This window comes from Tachypleus tridentatus, chromosome 1 (genome assembly GCF_004210375.1).
Source record: "Tachypleus tridentatus isolate NWPU-2018 chromosome 1, ASM421037v1, whole genome shotgun sequence".
NCBI classification, from domain to species: domain Eukaryota; kingdom Metazoa; phylum Arthropoda; class Merostomata; order Xiphosura; family Limulidae; genus Tachypleus; species Tachypleus tridentatus.
In genome coordinates this window covers 155,376,324-155,391,698 of record NC_134825.1, presented here as the reverse complement: position 1 = coordinate 155,391,698, position 15,375 = coordinate 155,376,324, and the positions used below count along the sequence as shown (strand labels likewise).

Below are 15,375 nucleotides of genomic sequence, written 5' to 3'. Positions count from 1 at the left end.
ATAACACTAATATAAAAATAACTTAGTAAACAACGGACATATAAGCATAACGAAGAGATTTATTTTTTTTGCAGACATACTACATCTTTGGATAGAACTTTGGTCTGTTTCCTTTCTTCGTAAGTTATGCATGAGTTTTATGTGTTTACCACACATTTTATGTGTGAATGATCCGAGTTTTACCGCGTGTGTTATGTGTAAATTACCAGAGATTACTGCGTATGTTATGTGTAAATTACCAGAGATTACTGCGTATGTTATGTGTAAATTACCAGAGATTACTGCGTATGTTATGTGTAAATTACCAGAGATTACTGCGTGTGTTATGTGCTTACTGCACATTTTATATGTGAATGAATTGAGTTTTACCGTGTGTGTTATGTATGAATAACATCATTTTTACTGAGCGTGTTATGTGTGAATAACCTCATTTTTACCGAGCGTGTTATGTGTGAATGGTTTGAGATTTTCTTGTCTACCTATCAACAAGCCGACAAATCCAGACAAACATTTGCTTGTCTACAGATTAATCAATAAGTTAATTAGTCCCTTTACTTTCCTACACATGTGAACATACAATACATTGATATTATTACCATTAATAAAAATAACTGTCTTTCATATCACGTTGATTATGTGAATAAAGCACAACAAAAATATTACAAGCTGATAATGCTGATAACCCTTTGTATCTTGGAATTATGGAAAAGCTCCCAACGCTTAAAAAAAGTCTGTAATCTGAAATTACTGATTAGAAAGAAGGCAGCGACTCATCATCACATCACGCTCAGGTATTGACTGTCACACTTTTAAAGCTTTCACAACTTAAAGTGCAGGAAATGTTTTGTGGTATCGAACGGATTCTAGCCTGGATCCCTAGATCTGAAACCCAAAGTTCTATCACATCGTACGTTCATATATTTCGTAACTACTTACTCTGTGCCCCACATATCTGTATCTTCCTTTCAGGAGGTTCAGCTTGGGTGACTTTTTTTACCTGCCGAAGATAAACGTTTTGTAACCTAGTCAAGTCTGAAATCTATACACAAACCTGCGAATGTCTGTCCATATGTATAACTTTATACTACAAGAACTGAGATAATGATAAAAACCAACTTGTAGACGTGAGTTCTTATAGCGTTGCAATGAAAAAACAAACAAACAAACCAGGAAAACTGTGAAAAAAATAAAATAATAAAACCTATTATTGTGTATTTGGTGAAATTTTCCCTTTTTTTACAAAAGATGAAAATATTTTATTTTAGACGGACGAAGTGAAATTCAATGTTAGTAAGATTAGTAATGTATATATGAATATATTAACATTATGTATGCTCCACTGGAATTATACAGAGCGTCAGGTTAAAGAAACGTTTTTTTCTTTGGTCCTATGAGGTACTACTTGTCTCTATTATAATTAATCTGTCAAACTCATCACAAGAGGAAGATATTGTAATATAAAGATACGTAATTCGCTACCTGTGAGACAGCAACAGCCAATCACTTACCTGCTTACGAGCCAATCGATTTCTCAGCAGGCGGCACGAGCTCGAAAGGCTGTAACTTAGTTTAGAGTCCCCATAGCAGCGGAAGCCATGATTCCCTTGAGCGCTTACGAAGATGAAATACAGCCTAAAACCTAAATCTATTTATAAGTTTTATCTATTAGTTTTCATAGAAGAAAATAATATTTGGTAAACACAATTCTCAATAAATTTTCACATGTAAGTTCTGAGTTAGAAATACACACAGTTGCTTACTGTTGTTTGGCAAACTCTGTTGATGTAATGCACAGTATGAGGAGGCTAGAAAAAAGTGAATTCCAAAGTCATTGGACCGCCCATTTCTAGCGCTTGCGTACCAGCACGTCAAGTTCAAGCAAACACACTAAGCTTTACGTCACATATGGGAGGAGTTAAATCTTCGGGCTCTGCCTCTAGGCAAACGTTAAAGGACTAAGATGTGAGACAGACGCACATTTCAAATCGTCCCTCACTTGGTTTAACTCTCTTCGTAATGAACAAATTGGCCTCGTTGTTTGGTAAAGTTTAGCAGTTCCGCTAAGCATAATTTCCAATATGCACGTATCACCTAGCCATTCGTCAATGGATTAGACTTATTGAAGGCTAGCCTACGACGCAATTCTTATTCAAAATCCTTCCGTTAAATAAGAGTTTTTGTAAGAAATATAAAGGTTCTGTGGACTTTTTATTAGACAATATTTTATTTGAGGAGACAAAAAAATGGTTTCTGTTATGAATCTATTACACGGAGATAGACGCACGATTCACGTCTCTGCACCTAACACTTTGAATCCCTATCCCACTCCACTCACGTCAGTAACCCAACATGTTGGTCCAGGCCTTGGAAGTCCCACCGTACAACGGACACCGTTTGCCATTCAAGAGTTACTGGGCCTCGACAACCAAAGAGAAAACTCCCCCTCTTCTCACCGATCTACATCGGCAAGGTTAACAGCACCTACGCCAGTAGCTGGACCTACATGCCCCACGTTTCAACCAAGAGGCCTTGGCACTCAGCCCGGTCCACCCCACTGTTTCCCAGATCCCAGCCGCATGTACTTCGGTCCTGCTGCTTTCATGCCGAGTATGTCCGTCCCGTCTGGAATGACTGGGGTTACGGGTCTTCACGGGGTTACGGGAGTGCCCAGAGTGGCACCAATTTCAAGTTGTATGCCCATGTTGACTCTTGATCAACCGACGACAGGTAATCGTCAACACAGTTCGACAGGTAAGGACGAACCAGTTGTCTTTTTCTATTTTTTCGAAACATCACGTGGTCTTCTATAAATTGTTTTACCCAGCTGTACAGTATATCTCTCATTAAATATGTGCCTATAACAAATCCGTCATGCGAAATAAATTCTTGTTAAAGTTCGATATTTTTTAAGCTTACGAAAACGTGGTATCACTAAACCAGGTAATCATAGTGTTGTTGTTCTACACTTGTGTCTTAGAGAAACAAAAACTAAACACTGAACAGTTTTAAGAAGTTCCACATTTACTGCCTGTTGTAGACGTTGACGCAAGAAATGTCTTATAGACTATTCAGTTAAAACTGTCTTAACATATCACTCACGAATTTGAGGAACACGAGCTCAGAGTTAAGAACGTTAAAAACTTTCAAATTTGTAATACTTACAACTACGTAATAGTATATTATTCGCTCTAATACTATTTTGTGAGGCTTGAAAATATACAATTTTGGCTTCAACGGCTTAGAAGGGCTAGCGTGCGGTTTTAACAACTGGCACGTCGTAGGCTAAGGAGTATATGCTGAAGATAAGAATTGACACGTTTTAGATCAGAACTAAGGAGTGTTTGCTGAAGGTAAAAACTGGTGCACTGTAGGTCTTACGATATGAGAGTACATGTTCAAGATAAGAACTGGTATGTTGTGTTTCCCACTACGGATCATTTTCTAAAACTAGAAATTATTACGTTTCATGTTTGGCGAGAGAGCACGTGAAGTTAGGAGCTGATACGTTGTAGGTCTGACAGGAGGACACATGATGATATTAAGAACAGATTCGTTGTTGGTCTGATTATAGAATAAATTCTGAAGCTGGGAATTGATACGTTGTAGGATTAAGGGAGCACCTGCAGAAACATACCAGATATGTCTTTCATCTAAGAGAAACAATATAGTGGTTAAGAACTGAGATTATCTAACTAGTTAACAGTAAATAGTCAACAGTTTCGTTATAATTTCTTTGAATATGATTCTTATGAAATTAGCTCGTTTTTTAAATTAAAATATACTTTAAAATGTGTATATATTAAGACAAAACGATAATGTAGCGTTCATGATGTTATGTGTTAAATATTAACATAGTAGAAGTATCGTTTTTATTTTTGTTCAACACTCAGGACTTTCTATGATTACTTCTTGTAATTTACATTTATATGTTAATAGTTTGATATTGAGATGCAAGCACAGGTTTCTATTAGTACGTGATTTAAAACTGATTCGATGCAAATATTTACACCCATTTTTTGAAAGCGTTAGAATAGGATATCGAATACAAGATTCTCTGTGTTAAATGATTTATCAACATGATACATAAAACTTATTCTAATAAACTAGGATTCTCTTTTAAGTTTCAACTTGCACACATCGCATCTGTTCGTTGTATGAATTTTCAGTGATTTTTATCCCTCATTTTAGTCTGATAGTAATTGCTATCCTTTGGTTCTAAATTAATTCCATCATTGCTTAGTAATAACAAATTTTGTTAGGTGAAAACTTAGCCTCCCGATAGTATAGCGGTAAGTCTCCGGATTTACAACGCTAAAATCAGAGGTTCGATTCCCCTCGGTGATCTCAGTAGATAGCCCGATGTGGCTTTGCTATAAGAAAACACACACACACACCTGAAAACTTAAAATTCTAGCAAAAAGAATCACATTTAACTGTGTAGAAAATCGTTTTGTGAAAATATTTGGATAAAACCCGAAGATTAAAAGTGACAAAACGTATATTACCAAGTGTATAACTGTTTTGGTTACTTCACCATCGTTTATTGTAGGGCTCAAAATTATCAGATTCGTACAGTATATTTTAAACGTATTTGCTAAGACTTTTTCTTTTATATCATCAAATTTTCGCTTCTGACAACAAAACCTCACATCAATTCTCGCATAATAAAGCCCCCCCGGAGGCATAACGGCATATTTACGGACTTACGACGCTAGAAACCAGATTTTGATACCTGTGGTGGACAGATCAGAGATAGCTTATTTTGTAGCTTTGAATTTAATTACAAATAAACGCATAAACTAATATGAGTAAAGTATTTATGTTCTGTTATGTACAATAATCTTTATTGTTTAATGTGTAGCAGTGTAAGTACTGTAGATTAATTGAACTAACCAGTTTCTGTTATGTTTTAAAGAGAAAGATAACTTCTTTGAATTCGTTTAATATTCAGCTATTTGGGTTGGAATATTGGTTTCTTTCTGTCTTCGAATTACTTTAAGTTGAATATTTCTAGGTATTAGGTTCACCCTTAGAGAAACTTATCCATGAAAGAAGTAAAATGTTATAAAACATATTTAAGACTAATATACTTGCGTGACTCTGTTTGTTATAGAAAAGTGAACAATGCATTCAAGACACTTCTTAGGTCACTTGATATGTTTCAATGTTATGAAAATATTAAACAACACATATATACATGCAAACTTACAATACATGTTCGTAGATGCTGTTTAAATAAAGATATTGTTACGTCTGGCATTTCACAAAGTGTTTGACAGCATCACAAGACAATAGATGGTTACATTTTACAACAACATCACAAGATAATAGTTGGTTACATTTCATAACGTGCTTCTCAACATCATGAGAAAATAGTTGGTTACATACCACAAAATGTGACAGCACCATCAGACAATTATTAGTTACCATAAAGTGTTTGACAGCATCGTGACAAGATGACGTCATAAAGTGTGTTATTAAACTTCCTGGCGTGGCATGGTGGTTAGGGCACTCGACTCGCAACCTGCGTGTCACAGAATCGAAATCCGGCACCAAACATGCTTGTTTGTTGAGACGTTGGGGCGATATAATATGATGGCCAACCCTAATATCAGTTAGTAAAAGCGTAGCCCAAGAGTTGGAGGTTGGTGCTGGCTGTCGGTCAATGTTAGGTCGGCACTTCAAAATTAGAGACGACAGCAAGTAGCCTTAGTAGATTTATCATAGCAAAACACAACTAAACTGACGCAAAATTTCGTGCTTACAATACTTTAATATCAAAATAAAATATAATTATTTACATATGTCTTTTTAATATTATATTAAATCTCTTGTCAACTGTTAAGTCATATTTAGTGAAATGAAGTAAGACTTTTTATAGTGTATGGTGGCATACGATTGGTTAAACGCCTGATAAGTTACTTGACCTAAAAGGTTCTCCCACAATATCAACGTATAGTTTGTAAACATTAATAAAATTAGAGCGACACAAAGTAATCAAAAGATAAGATATATAAAGCCTATTGACACCTGCATAGCATTACATAAACATACACTAATCACTGTCTTTTTCGAACGTTTTCAGCTGATGATTTTGAACTGATAGACTAGAGGTAAGGCATCTCGTCAGCAGCATCCATCGCCAACTCTTGGAGTACTAAAGTAGAATAATAGAATTTTACTGCTACTGTTATAACGCATTCACAGTTCCAGAGTGCTGAGTGCGATTATCATTATTATTTTAACAGTAACGGGACGCAAACCATGAACTATCAGACTCGTAGTCTGGTAAGCTATTTAGTAGGCCACGACCAGCCCGCTGTTATTACTGAAACTCTAACACAATTTTGAAAGTAAATCTCAATGTTTTCAGTAATAAAATGCAAATGAAATCCAAAAGAATTAAGCATATCAGCCTCTTATAGCATATTAAATTACTGTGTCGTGCCTGAAATTTACCTACGGAAATAGGTTTGTGTGGAGCGCCCTCTAGTGATAGGGTTAAAAGAAGTTTCAAACTAAATCTAAACGTTATTAAAAAAAGCAAAATGTCTTCTTTCATTTTTAGTTGCTCTAATACAAAATGGTCCAAATTAACTCGAGGAACTGTGACGTGATTTTGGGTAACTACATCGGTTTATACAGCTGCAGAAACGAAACATAGAATTATTTTCCAAATTTCAGTTCGTGCCCGATGTTTCTTCTCGTGCGCATCGTTAAACTATTTATCTGTGTTGGTGAAACATAGTTCAAAAAGTTTCTAGAGACTTAATTAATAACACTAAATGATGTACGATTATACTGGCTAATAGCTAATGGATGCAACCAAAGTAATAAACAATAGCAAGTATATCAACTATTCGTTGCTTAAAGCCACCTTGTGTATTATTAACTCGTTGTGTGAATTGGATGTTTAACTACCTCTGGTGTTCGATCACAGAACTACTGAAATACAATGAAAGGTAATGCTGTTAAACTTATCACGTTAATACTTACAGGTGTCAGTGCAAATCTGTGACATAATAATATTACAAGTGAATGAACAGTCATGAAAATCAGGTAAAAATTGAATATTGCAGTAATCCAATGAAATATACGGATGCTGCTACATATTTGCCTAATATGGATCGTTTAAACCAGTGGTTCTTAACCTTTTTCAGTGTTTGCACCCCTTTCAAATCAGTAATCATTTCTCGCACCCCCTGGAAACTTAAATATAAAAATATAAAGCATACTCTTATGTAAAAATATAGATTTGCTTTAATTATTCATGTGCATCCTCGCACCCCTTGGGAATCATCTTCGCACCCCTGGTTAAGAACCCCTGGTTTAAACTATGACGTTATCAGGCATGTGCTCAAATGTTAGTTTTCAAGTACAGTATGAACCTTGTAAATATGAAATATTGTGCAAATTCCATTTGTTCATTGAAATTGTTATATTAAAAATATATATTAACATTTTCTCTGATTGCGTTGCCATTATAAGTTAAACTATTTTACACTTGACAACGTATGGTATTAACTTTCTATTTACAGATTATACAGGTCTGCAATGGTTTTACTGTCTCGAACTTTTCACAGTAATTCCTCTAACCTTAATCCGAAAAAGATATCCATTTTTCTTCATCAATTTTTTTACGAAATGTCATATATATACTTTTACATAACTGAATTATTTCCATTAAATCGGGTCACATTTTTTTTTATGCTTCAAATGTTGACAGCCAGTAGCTGTAGATTTCTTTAGACCAATAGCGACGTGATAATTTTATCTATCGTTTTAGAACGAAAACATAACAAATGTAATAATAAAAAGTGTTCATTATAGTAAAAGAAATGATAATTTGATCTAAATGAGAGTTTTTTACCTCCTCGAAAAAAATCCTTACGTCGCAAAATTAAGAAAAATCCGTTATTAAAACTGAAACAACATTTATAAAGTTAAAATTCGCAGTCCTGTGTTATTAATGTTTTTGTTAGTTCTTAATATTCTTTGGTAACAAAACGTGAACTTGAAGCCACATTTTTGTTCTATCGAATGCTCAAAAGTTTATTCAGTCTTAGTGTAGAATTATTCTTATATTACATAAAGAACTACCTACGTGGTAAGTTTTAAACTGTAATCCCACATTATAACAATGTAATCTGAGTTTTAAACTTAAGAAAATATTAAATATTATTATAAAACTGTGGTTCATGTGTAAATACGTATAACTGGGGATAACACTATGTAACAAAATTTTAACTTTTTCTTGTTCCTGGGCAGAAAGTGTTATTTATCAATTGCTTATGCCTAAAGTAAATGGAAAAGACCTATTTTTGTCTTCAAACTTTGCTTTTGTGACCTGGGAGCGTATAACGAAAACATGATGGGAGACTATATTTTAGGGCTGATACGTGAAAATGATTTACATTACAGTCGTAAATCTCGAAAAAACTATTCATTTCTAAACATTTGTGTATAACTTTAGTATAAATACATGTAAATCTTGATTCATATGTTGTTTTATTCAGATCTTATGTAAATGAATTTGTGAAAAATTGCCTGTTTTTACATATAAAATAGGTTAATTTCTAAATTTCATTATCCAGGTCACAAAAGCAAAGTTTGAAGGGAATAATGGCCATTTTCTCTACTTTTACAACATAAACAATTAAGAAATACACATCCTATCCAGGAACAAAATTTGAGTTACATAGTGAAATAGTTACAATAGTGAAATTATTGGCATAATTTCGATGATATATGGAATAGTTTGATTACAGACAAGTTGGCTAAGTGTAAGCCACTCCTTGATAGTTTTAATCAGTGTCAAATACAGCCTATCTGTGGTATATAGGCTCTTGTCTTTCTGGCATAAGGAAAATGAAGTACATAAAAATAATGAAGAGATATTCATGTTTTTAAGGAAGACAGATCTAGTAACTTAGTGTAGGCCAGTAACCGTGTTCCAGCGCGGTACTCTGGGAGCTTCCGCCCATTTCTTTGGCGTAGATTTAATCGACAAGCGAGCACGTGACAAAAGCAGCCGTTCGGTTAATATTATTTTGATATTAAACTTGGTGTAATATAAAACGTATGAACTGACGGAAGTTTTCTGAAGTCTTGAAAACACAGAATATTTGTAGTTGCATGGAATACAGTGCGATAACTGAGGAGCGAAATTTATAAATGATCAACTGGATAAAAACTCCGCTATAACTAGAACGATAAGCTTTACGGCTTACAATACTAGAAATCTAGGTTCGATCCCTACGGTTAGCATATCATTGTGCAGTTTTTCGCTTAACAGAAAAGCAAACTAACTACATATTGGAAGATAAATCTAAGATCACAGTGTAGTTGTATCTTTGCTGTTATATGATAGTACATATTAACCAAAATCTAACCTATGTGTATAAAGCTTTTATGGAAAATTACAATGTTATTGTAGGCTTCCGTTAACGAAGGAGATTTTTGAATATCCTGTAGAAGACATTAATTCAGAGACAATTTGGCTTTCAAAGCACCAATCTGTATTTTATACCAACGAGTTTATAGCAGATGCCATTTTAATTTTTTAAAAAATAACTTTTTAAAAATATGCAATAAAACCTTTTATGTAAGACGTATGAGTGGCCGGCAAACCAACTATGTACTATTACAAATTTGGCTGTGGGTGTTGTCAACTGGCTGCCTTTCTCCTAGTCTATCAGTTCCAAATTAGCGACAGCTAGCGCAGTGAGCCCTTCTGCAGCTTTGGGCATATATCTAAAATTAAAATGAACTAATTTTAGCAATCTATGATTTCATTTGCCTTTAACTTATCATAACCAAAAGTTAAAATGAGATATTATTCTTTTAGGACTTAAAAGTTTGAATTGGTTTTTACACAAACATTTTATCTATCGAAACACACGAGGTAAGTTATTGTAATCTATAAATTATATGATTTTTTTATCATTTTCTAAGCCTAAGCACGGCGTGTTAATTGGGGCTCAGATACAAAACTGTTTTGCAACTAAAGTAACGACATGTCAAACCGTAGTAACGCTGTTAGAAATAATTTGGATTTCAAAACTAGAATAAGTAAATCCGTTTATTGTAAGAAGTCACAGATTACAGTTTCCTGAAATTCTTTTTTGTGTTTGATTAGCATCTTCAGCTTGGTTTATTACGTACAAATGCGGCCGCGTTGTTAATTTGGCTCGAGGAGATTGCACGAGCAACAGTTATGGAGTAAAAAAGTATCCGTCCCAAGACACTTTAAAACGTAATTAAAACCGATTCTTTCTTTTTTTGTTAAAAAATAATACATTTGTTCAATTTTGTCCTCAATGGATTTCGAAACTTAGTTATTTTATTCTGCCCAAATTAAAAGCTTAAATCTGATTTTCTTTTCAGCAGAAAAATATATATTCTCTGTGAAGTAAATAGTGATTTTACGCAACGTTCGAATGCGAGAACAGAAAGAGTTCCTACACCAATTAAACACAACAGAACTGAGTTTGATTTCGTTTCTGCATGTTCGGAATTTCTTTTTGTTATAGCTGTGAAAACTTTAGAAGGAAATTTTCACTGGAACACATAAATAACGTATTAATACACCTGAAAAAAACAGCTTGATACAAAACTATACGAATCTGTCGACGACAATACAGAAATAATCATAATCGTGGTTGACTGTCAGATTAAACTTCTTTTTTAAGTTCATTTTTGCTGAATTTTGTGAATATGCATCAAAAGGTTGACGAATTTTCAGCTTATTGGTTGATCCAACAAGGCGTGCGCTTTAAACAAATGATTTATGGAGTCTTGAATGTCATCACGATGAATTTGTATAGCATACACAAAAAAGCTAGATTTTTTTTACGTTACACAATAAAAATTAACTCTAACGTAATACCGTTTTTAAGTTTGGATCCATTACTTCGATGTGCTTTTCTTTTTTTACGAAACTGTCATTTTTATACGGATGATAACCGACACGAGTTTTGTTTAAACCTGATGTTGCTACTTGCTATCAGTTAAGTCTTTAATACATTGTAACTCATTCTTTTGTTGTTTTCATTGTACTACAATGATCGAAGCTTGTAAAATCAGCTTGTTTTATTTAATTCTGTTATAGTATCTGATTGGTTCTTTTTATTGGTTTTTCTGCGATTCTTTTCTGCTCTTTCCATTATAGATTCGTTTTGGCAGTACGAGTTTTCCACCCCATCTAGTATTTGTCACGAAACGGAAGAACAGAAGTATGGTAAGTATTTGATTGGTCTCATTGTTGAAGCAAGTTTAAGGGATCTTCAACAAATCTCAATGAATCATCCTTATTTTATTTGAAAATAATTAATCGAAATACGTGTGTAAGGAGGTTGATTGAAATTAGAAACTCTCATTTATATGGCTGTTATCCTATTAAACTTACTTGTAAAACTCTGATTTGTAGAAATTATTCAAATGTCGAACGACAGTTCATGTAGTCTAAAGGTCTGCTTGACGTACCGTTGCTTTAATTATGTATGTATGAGAGTACTTAGTGCAAACTTTAAAAATGAACAACTGGTCAAATTTTTTTATAAGACATTATAATTTACACAGACAGCAAGGTATAATACTGGTCTTTATTTTTAGCATTTTCGTGTAAAACCAATTTTACAGCTTATCATATGTTACCGCATAGCTTATTACATGACACTACACAACTTATGAAATGTCACTGTATAACGTATTAATATCACAAGACATTACATAGTTTACTAAATATCACTTTTTAATTTATTAGTATCACTGTATAGATTATCATCCATTACTAAACAATTAATGCAATGACGTTATACAGTTTAGTAAATATATCATTGTATGGTTTATTAAATGTCACTAGACAGTATATTACAGGACATTACACAGCTTATTACTACGTCCAACTTATGAGACGTCTTTAGAAAAGAATGTTTCTACGCTTCATATAGTATTTAAAAGCAAAACTAATACCTTAACCAAATGAAAAATTACGAACTTTTTATGTGAGAAACAAAAAAAATCGTTTCTTTGGTCAGAGTTTAATTTAGTTTTAACCAAACAGCGATTCAGAACGAAAATTACAAAAATGAACCAGCCAGAGCTGAACTACACTCTTCGTCGCTACATTGTCGTTACATATTATTACGCAGCTTTTTACATATTATTATTACACAGTTTGTCACATGTCATCTTAGGCTTATTATACATTATTACAAAGTTTGCTACATGTCACTACATTGTAACAGATTTCTTAGAAAGTGGCCAGCTAATATGTATATACATATAAATATGTAAGAACCATGTATAGTGAACTTAATTTTTGTAAAAACATTCACCTTCTGAGAATTTTAGGAAAGTATGGGAAGTTGTGTTATTTTTTATATCAAATTAAACAAATTACTACTGCGTTAATGAAAACCGAAATTAAAAACAAGGATGCGCATAGGAATAACTTATAAATAAATACGAATCTTTTTTTTTTTTTTGTTGTTATTGCGATCCGTGCAGGAAATGACCTTATGAACGTGTCTGTTCACGTGGCTGTCCAGGATTTGTTTATCAAAATGTCTTTTAAAATTTTACGAAAATTAAATACTTGACTAAATTTTGATTAATATTTAATTATGGATACCGTCTTGTTGCATGCTTAACAAACTGATTGAAGTATATTACCCTGAGATCTAAATATTTGATGAGTACAACATTGTTGAACAAGAGAACCCCCCCCTCGTGACGACTCCTCGTCAACTTGATAAAAGTCACGTTTCTTGACTACTATAATAAAGATATAAAGATTATGTTATGTCTGGTTACTGAACTGTGACTAAACCATGTTTTATAGCTTCATATTGATACTTATGAAATTCTTGAACCGTTTCTGCCCTAGAAGCTCACTAGCGATGCCGGTTCTCCAAAGAAAGAAAGCCCATAACCCACCAGAATAAAATTCACCCTGCTTATCTCTCTGGTTGGCTTTTAGTTTCCAACTCGCAACATCGATATATTATTTAATATTGTCCTATTATTATGTGAAATACTGGAAAGTAACGCCAGTATGAAAAACGTCCAACTTAAATTTAACGTTCAGTTTCTATATACATAAATATATACATACACATAAAATGTTTTGGCTAATCTCTAACGTTTGACTAAAAGAAAAACAATGGGTAGGTTGAAGTGTTTAACCTGTATCAATAACCAGGCAAGAGTTAAAGTTGAAACTTGGGCTACGGTCACTAAATATTTGATTTTTCCGATTTTTGTTCGATTATCTCTTTGTCTGCTAACAAAGAAAACGTTTCAGTTTCTGGATTTTCTGGCTAAACTTCCCGGGTTTCCCGGGTTTCTTGTTCGAGTGATATTCTAAAACTTTTTATTTCACTCATTTTCACTCGTTATTCATATCAATTTTCTCACTCAATAGCAGCTTCACGAATTCTAATTGGAATGAAATTTTTAGGCAGCTTGGTTCACGTAACACCAGCTTGGTCCACGTAACACTTCAGTCTTTTGGTTTTACTTTTGTTATTGTTTTAGTGTCTATTTCTTGAAATCGCCATTTTTTTGAAGGGCTGAAATAGAATGTATTTCAAAGTAGAATAGCTATCAGGAACATTTTTTTTCAGTCAAGAGTTCAAAGCTAAAGAGAAAAATTCCTGGTGGTACATCATTAATTTATTCTAAAAACTGATTCGGTGAATCAGCGATAAGTTTACAGACTTTCAATACAGTGATGCAGGGTTCGATTACTTGTGGTGGAGAGGGTGAGGGTACATCATCGTGTAGCTTTCTACTAAGAAAACAACAACTAATACTCTTTATATTAGCTTCTAGTGGCTCAGTTGTATGGCTACAGACTTACAACGCTAAAATCCGGGTTTCGATACCCGTGGTGGGCAGAGCACAGATAGCGCATTGTGTAGCTTTGTGCTTAATTCAAAACAACAACAATCTTTATAATAATCATTTTAATTTACTTAAGAATCCCAGAAAAAAGTAATAATTTTTTTTTATTGTATTAGTACTTTAAGGTTTGAGTGTGATGACATCAGAGTTAAACAGTTATTTACAAAATCTGTGACACTGAAACATGGATGGCTGTAAACAAACACATTGTCTATACATAATATGAGCGACTGTAATACATTTTGCTGAGTTTATCGATAGTTGTTGTTTTGTTTTGTGGTTTCTTTAAACGTTTTAAGTTTTGCTTTTCGGTAGAAAAGTGTGTGACATTTGACCCATAACAATGTGAAATTACTTTTGAGGATTGTTGTCGTTATTTTGAATTGAACACAAAGCTACACAAAGGGCCATCTGTGCTCTACCCATCACAGGTATCGAAACCCGGTTTTTAGAGTTGTAACTCCGCAGATATACCGCTGAGCCACTGGAGGGCTACTTTTAAGGAAAACAGCAGTTAATGTTTTGCGGTGCGATTTTAAAATGATCAGAGAACTAAATATATCAACCGACCAACTTACGTTTCTTCTCTGTCAAACTCACAGTACCACTGTACACCACCAACTTATATACATATTCTGCACCTTTGGTACGTTTCTTCTCTGTCAAACTCACAGTACCACTGTACACCACCAACTTATATACATATTCTGCACCTTTGGTACGTTTCTTCTCTGTCAAACTCACAGTACCACTGTACACCACCAACTTATATACATATTCTGCACCTTTGGTACGTTTCTTCTCTGTCAAACTCACAGTACCACTGTACACCACCAACTTATATACATATTCTGCACCTTTGGTACGTTTCTTCTCTGTCAAACTCACAGTACCACTGTACACCACCAACTTATATACATATTCTGCACCTTTGGTACGTTTCTTCTCTGTCAAACTCACAGTACCACTGTACACCACCAACTTATATACATATTCTGCACCTTTGGTACGTTTCTTCTCTGTCAAACTCACGGTGCCACTGTACACCACCAACTTAGATACATATTCTGCACCTTTGGTTGCGTTTCTTCTCTGCCAAACTCACAGTACCACTGTACACCACCAACTTATATACATATTTTGCACCTTTGGTTTGTTTTCTTCTCTGTCAAACTCACAGTACCACTGTACACCACCAACTTATATACATATTCTGCACCTTTGGTACGTTTCTTCTCTGTCAAACTCACAGTACCATTGTACACCACCAACTTATATACATATTCTGCACCTTTGGATCAGTTTACTTCCATTACAGTCATATAGCTTATCTTATAACTAGATTTCGCGATACCTGCTCCGAATTAGGCTTTGACGTTAAAAATTCGCCACTGAACTAAGTACTCATGAAATGTAATTTAATAGTTTCAAACTCTAACAATAATAACACTACAGGGTGAAAGCAGT

The 15,375-nt window shown here is 34.0% G+C and overlaps 1 protein-coding gene across 3 annotated transcripts in view; it reads left to right on the top strand.

The window, feature by feature from the left end:
- The first annotated feature begins 1,920 nt into the window (after window positions 1-1,920).
- Window positions 1,921-15,375, top strand: part of LOC143228130 (visual system homeobox 2-like) — a 72,502-nt gene continuing 59,047 nt past the window's right edge. For 2 of the 3 annotated variants that reach the window (XM_076459457.1, XM_076459448.1), the window contains exons 1-2: window positions 1,921-2,751; window positions 11,171-11,239. In XM_076459457.1, the coding sequence (XP_076315572.1) occupies window positions 2,244-2,751; window positions 11,171-11,239 (577 nt within the window). In that variant the 5' untranslated portion in view covers window positions 1,921-2,243. The remainder of the gene's footprint in view (window positions 2,752-11,170; window positions 11,240-15,375) is intronic. The other variant, XM_076459461.1, reaches the window with a different exon arrangement.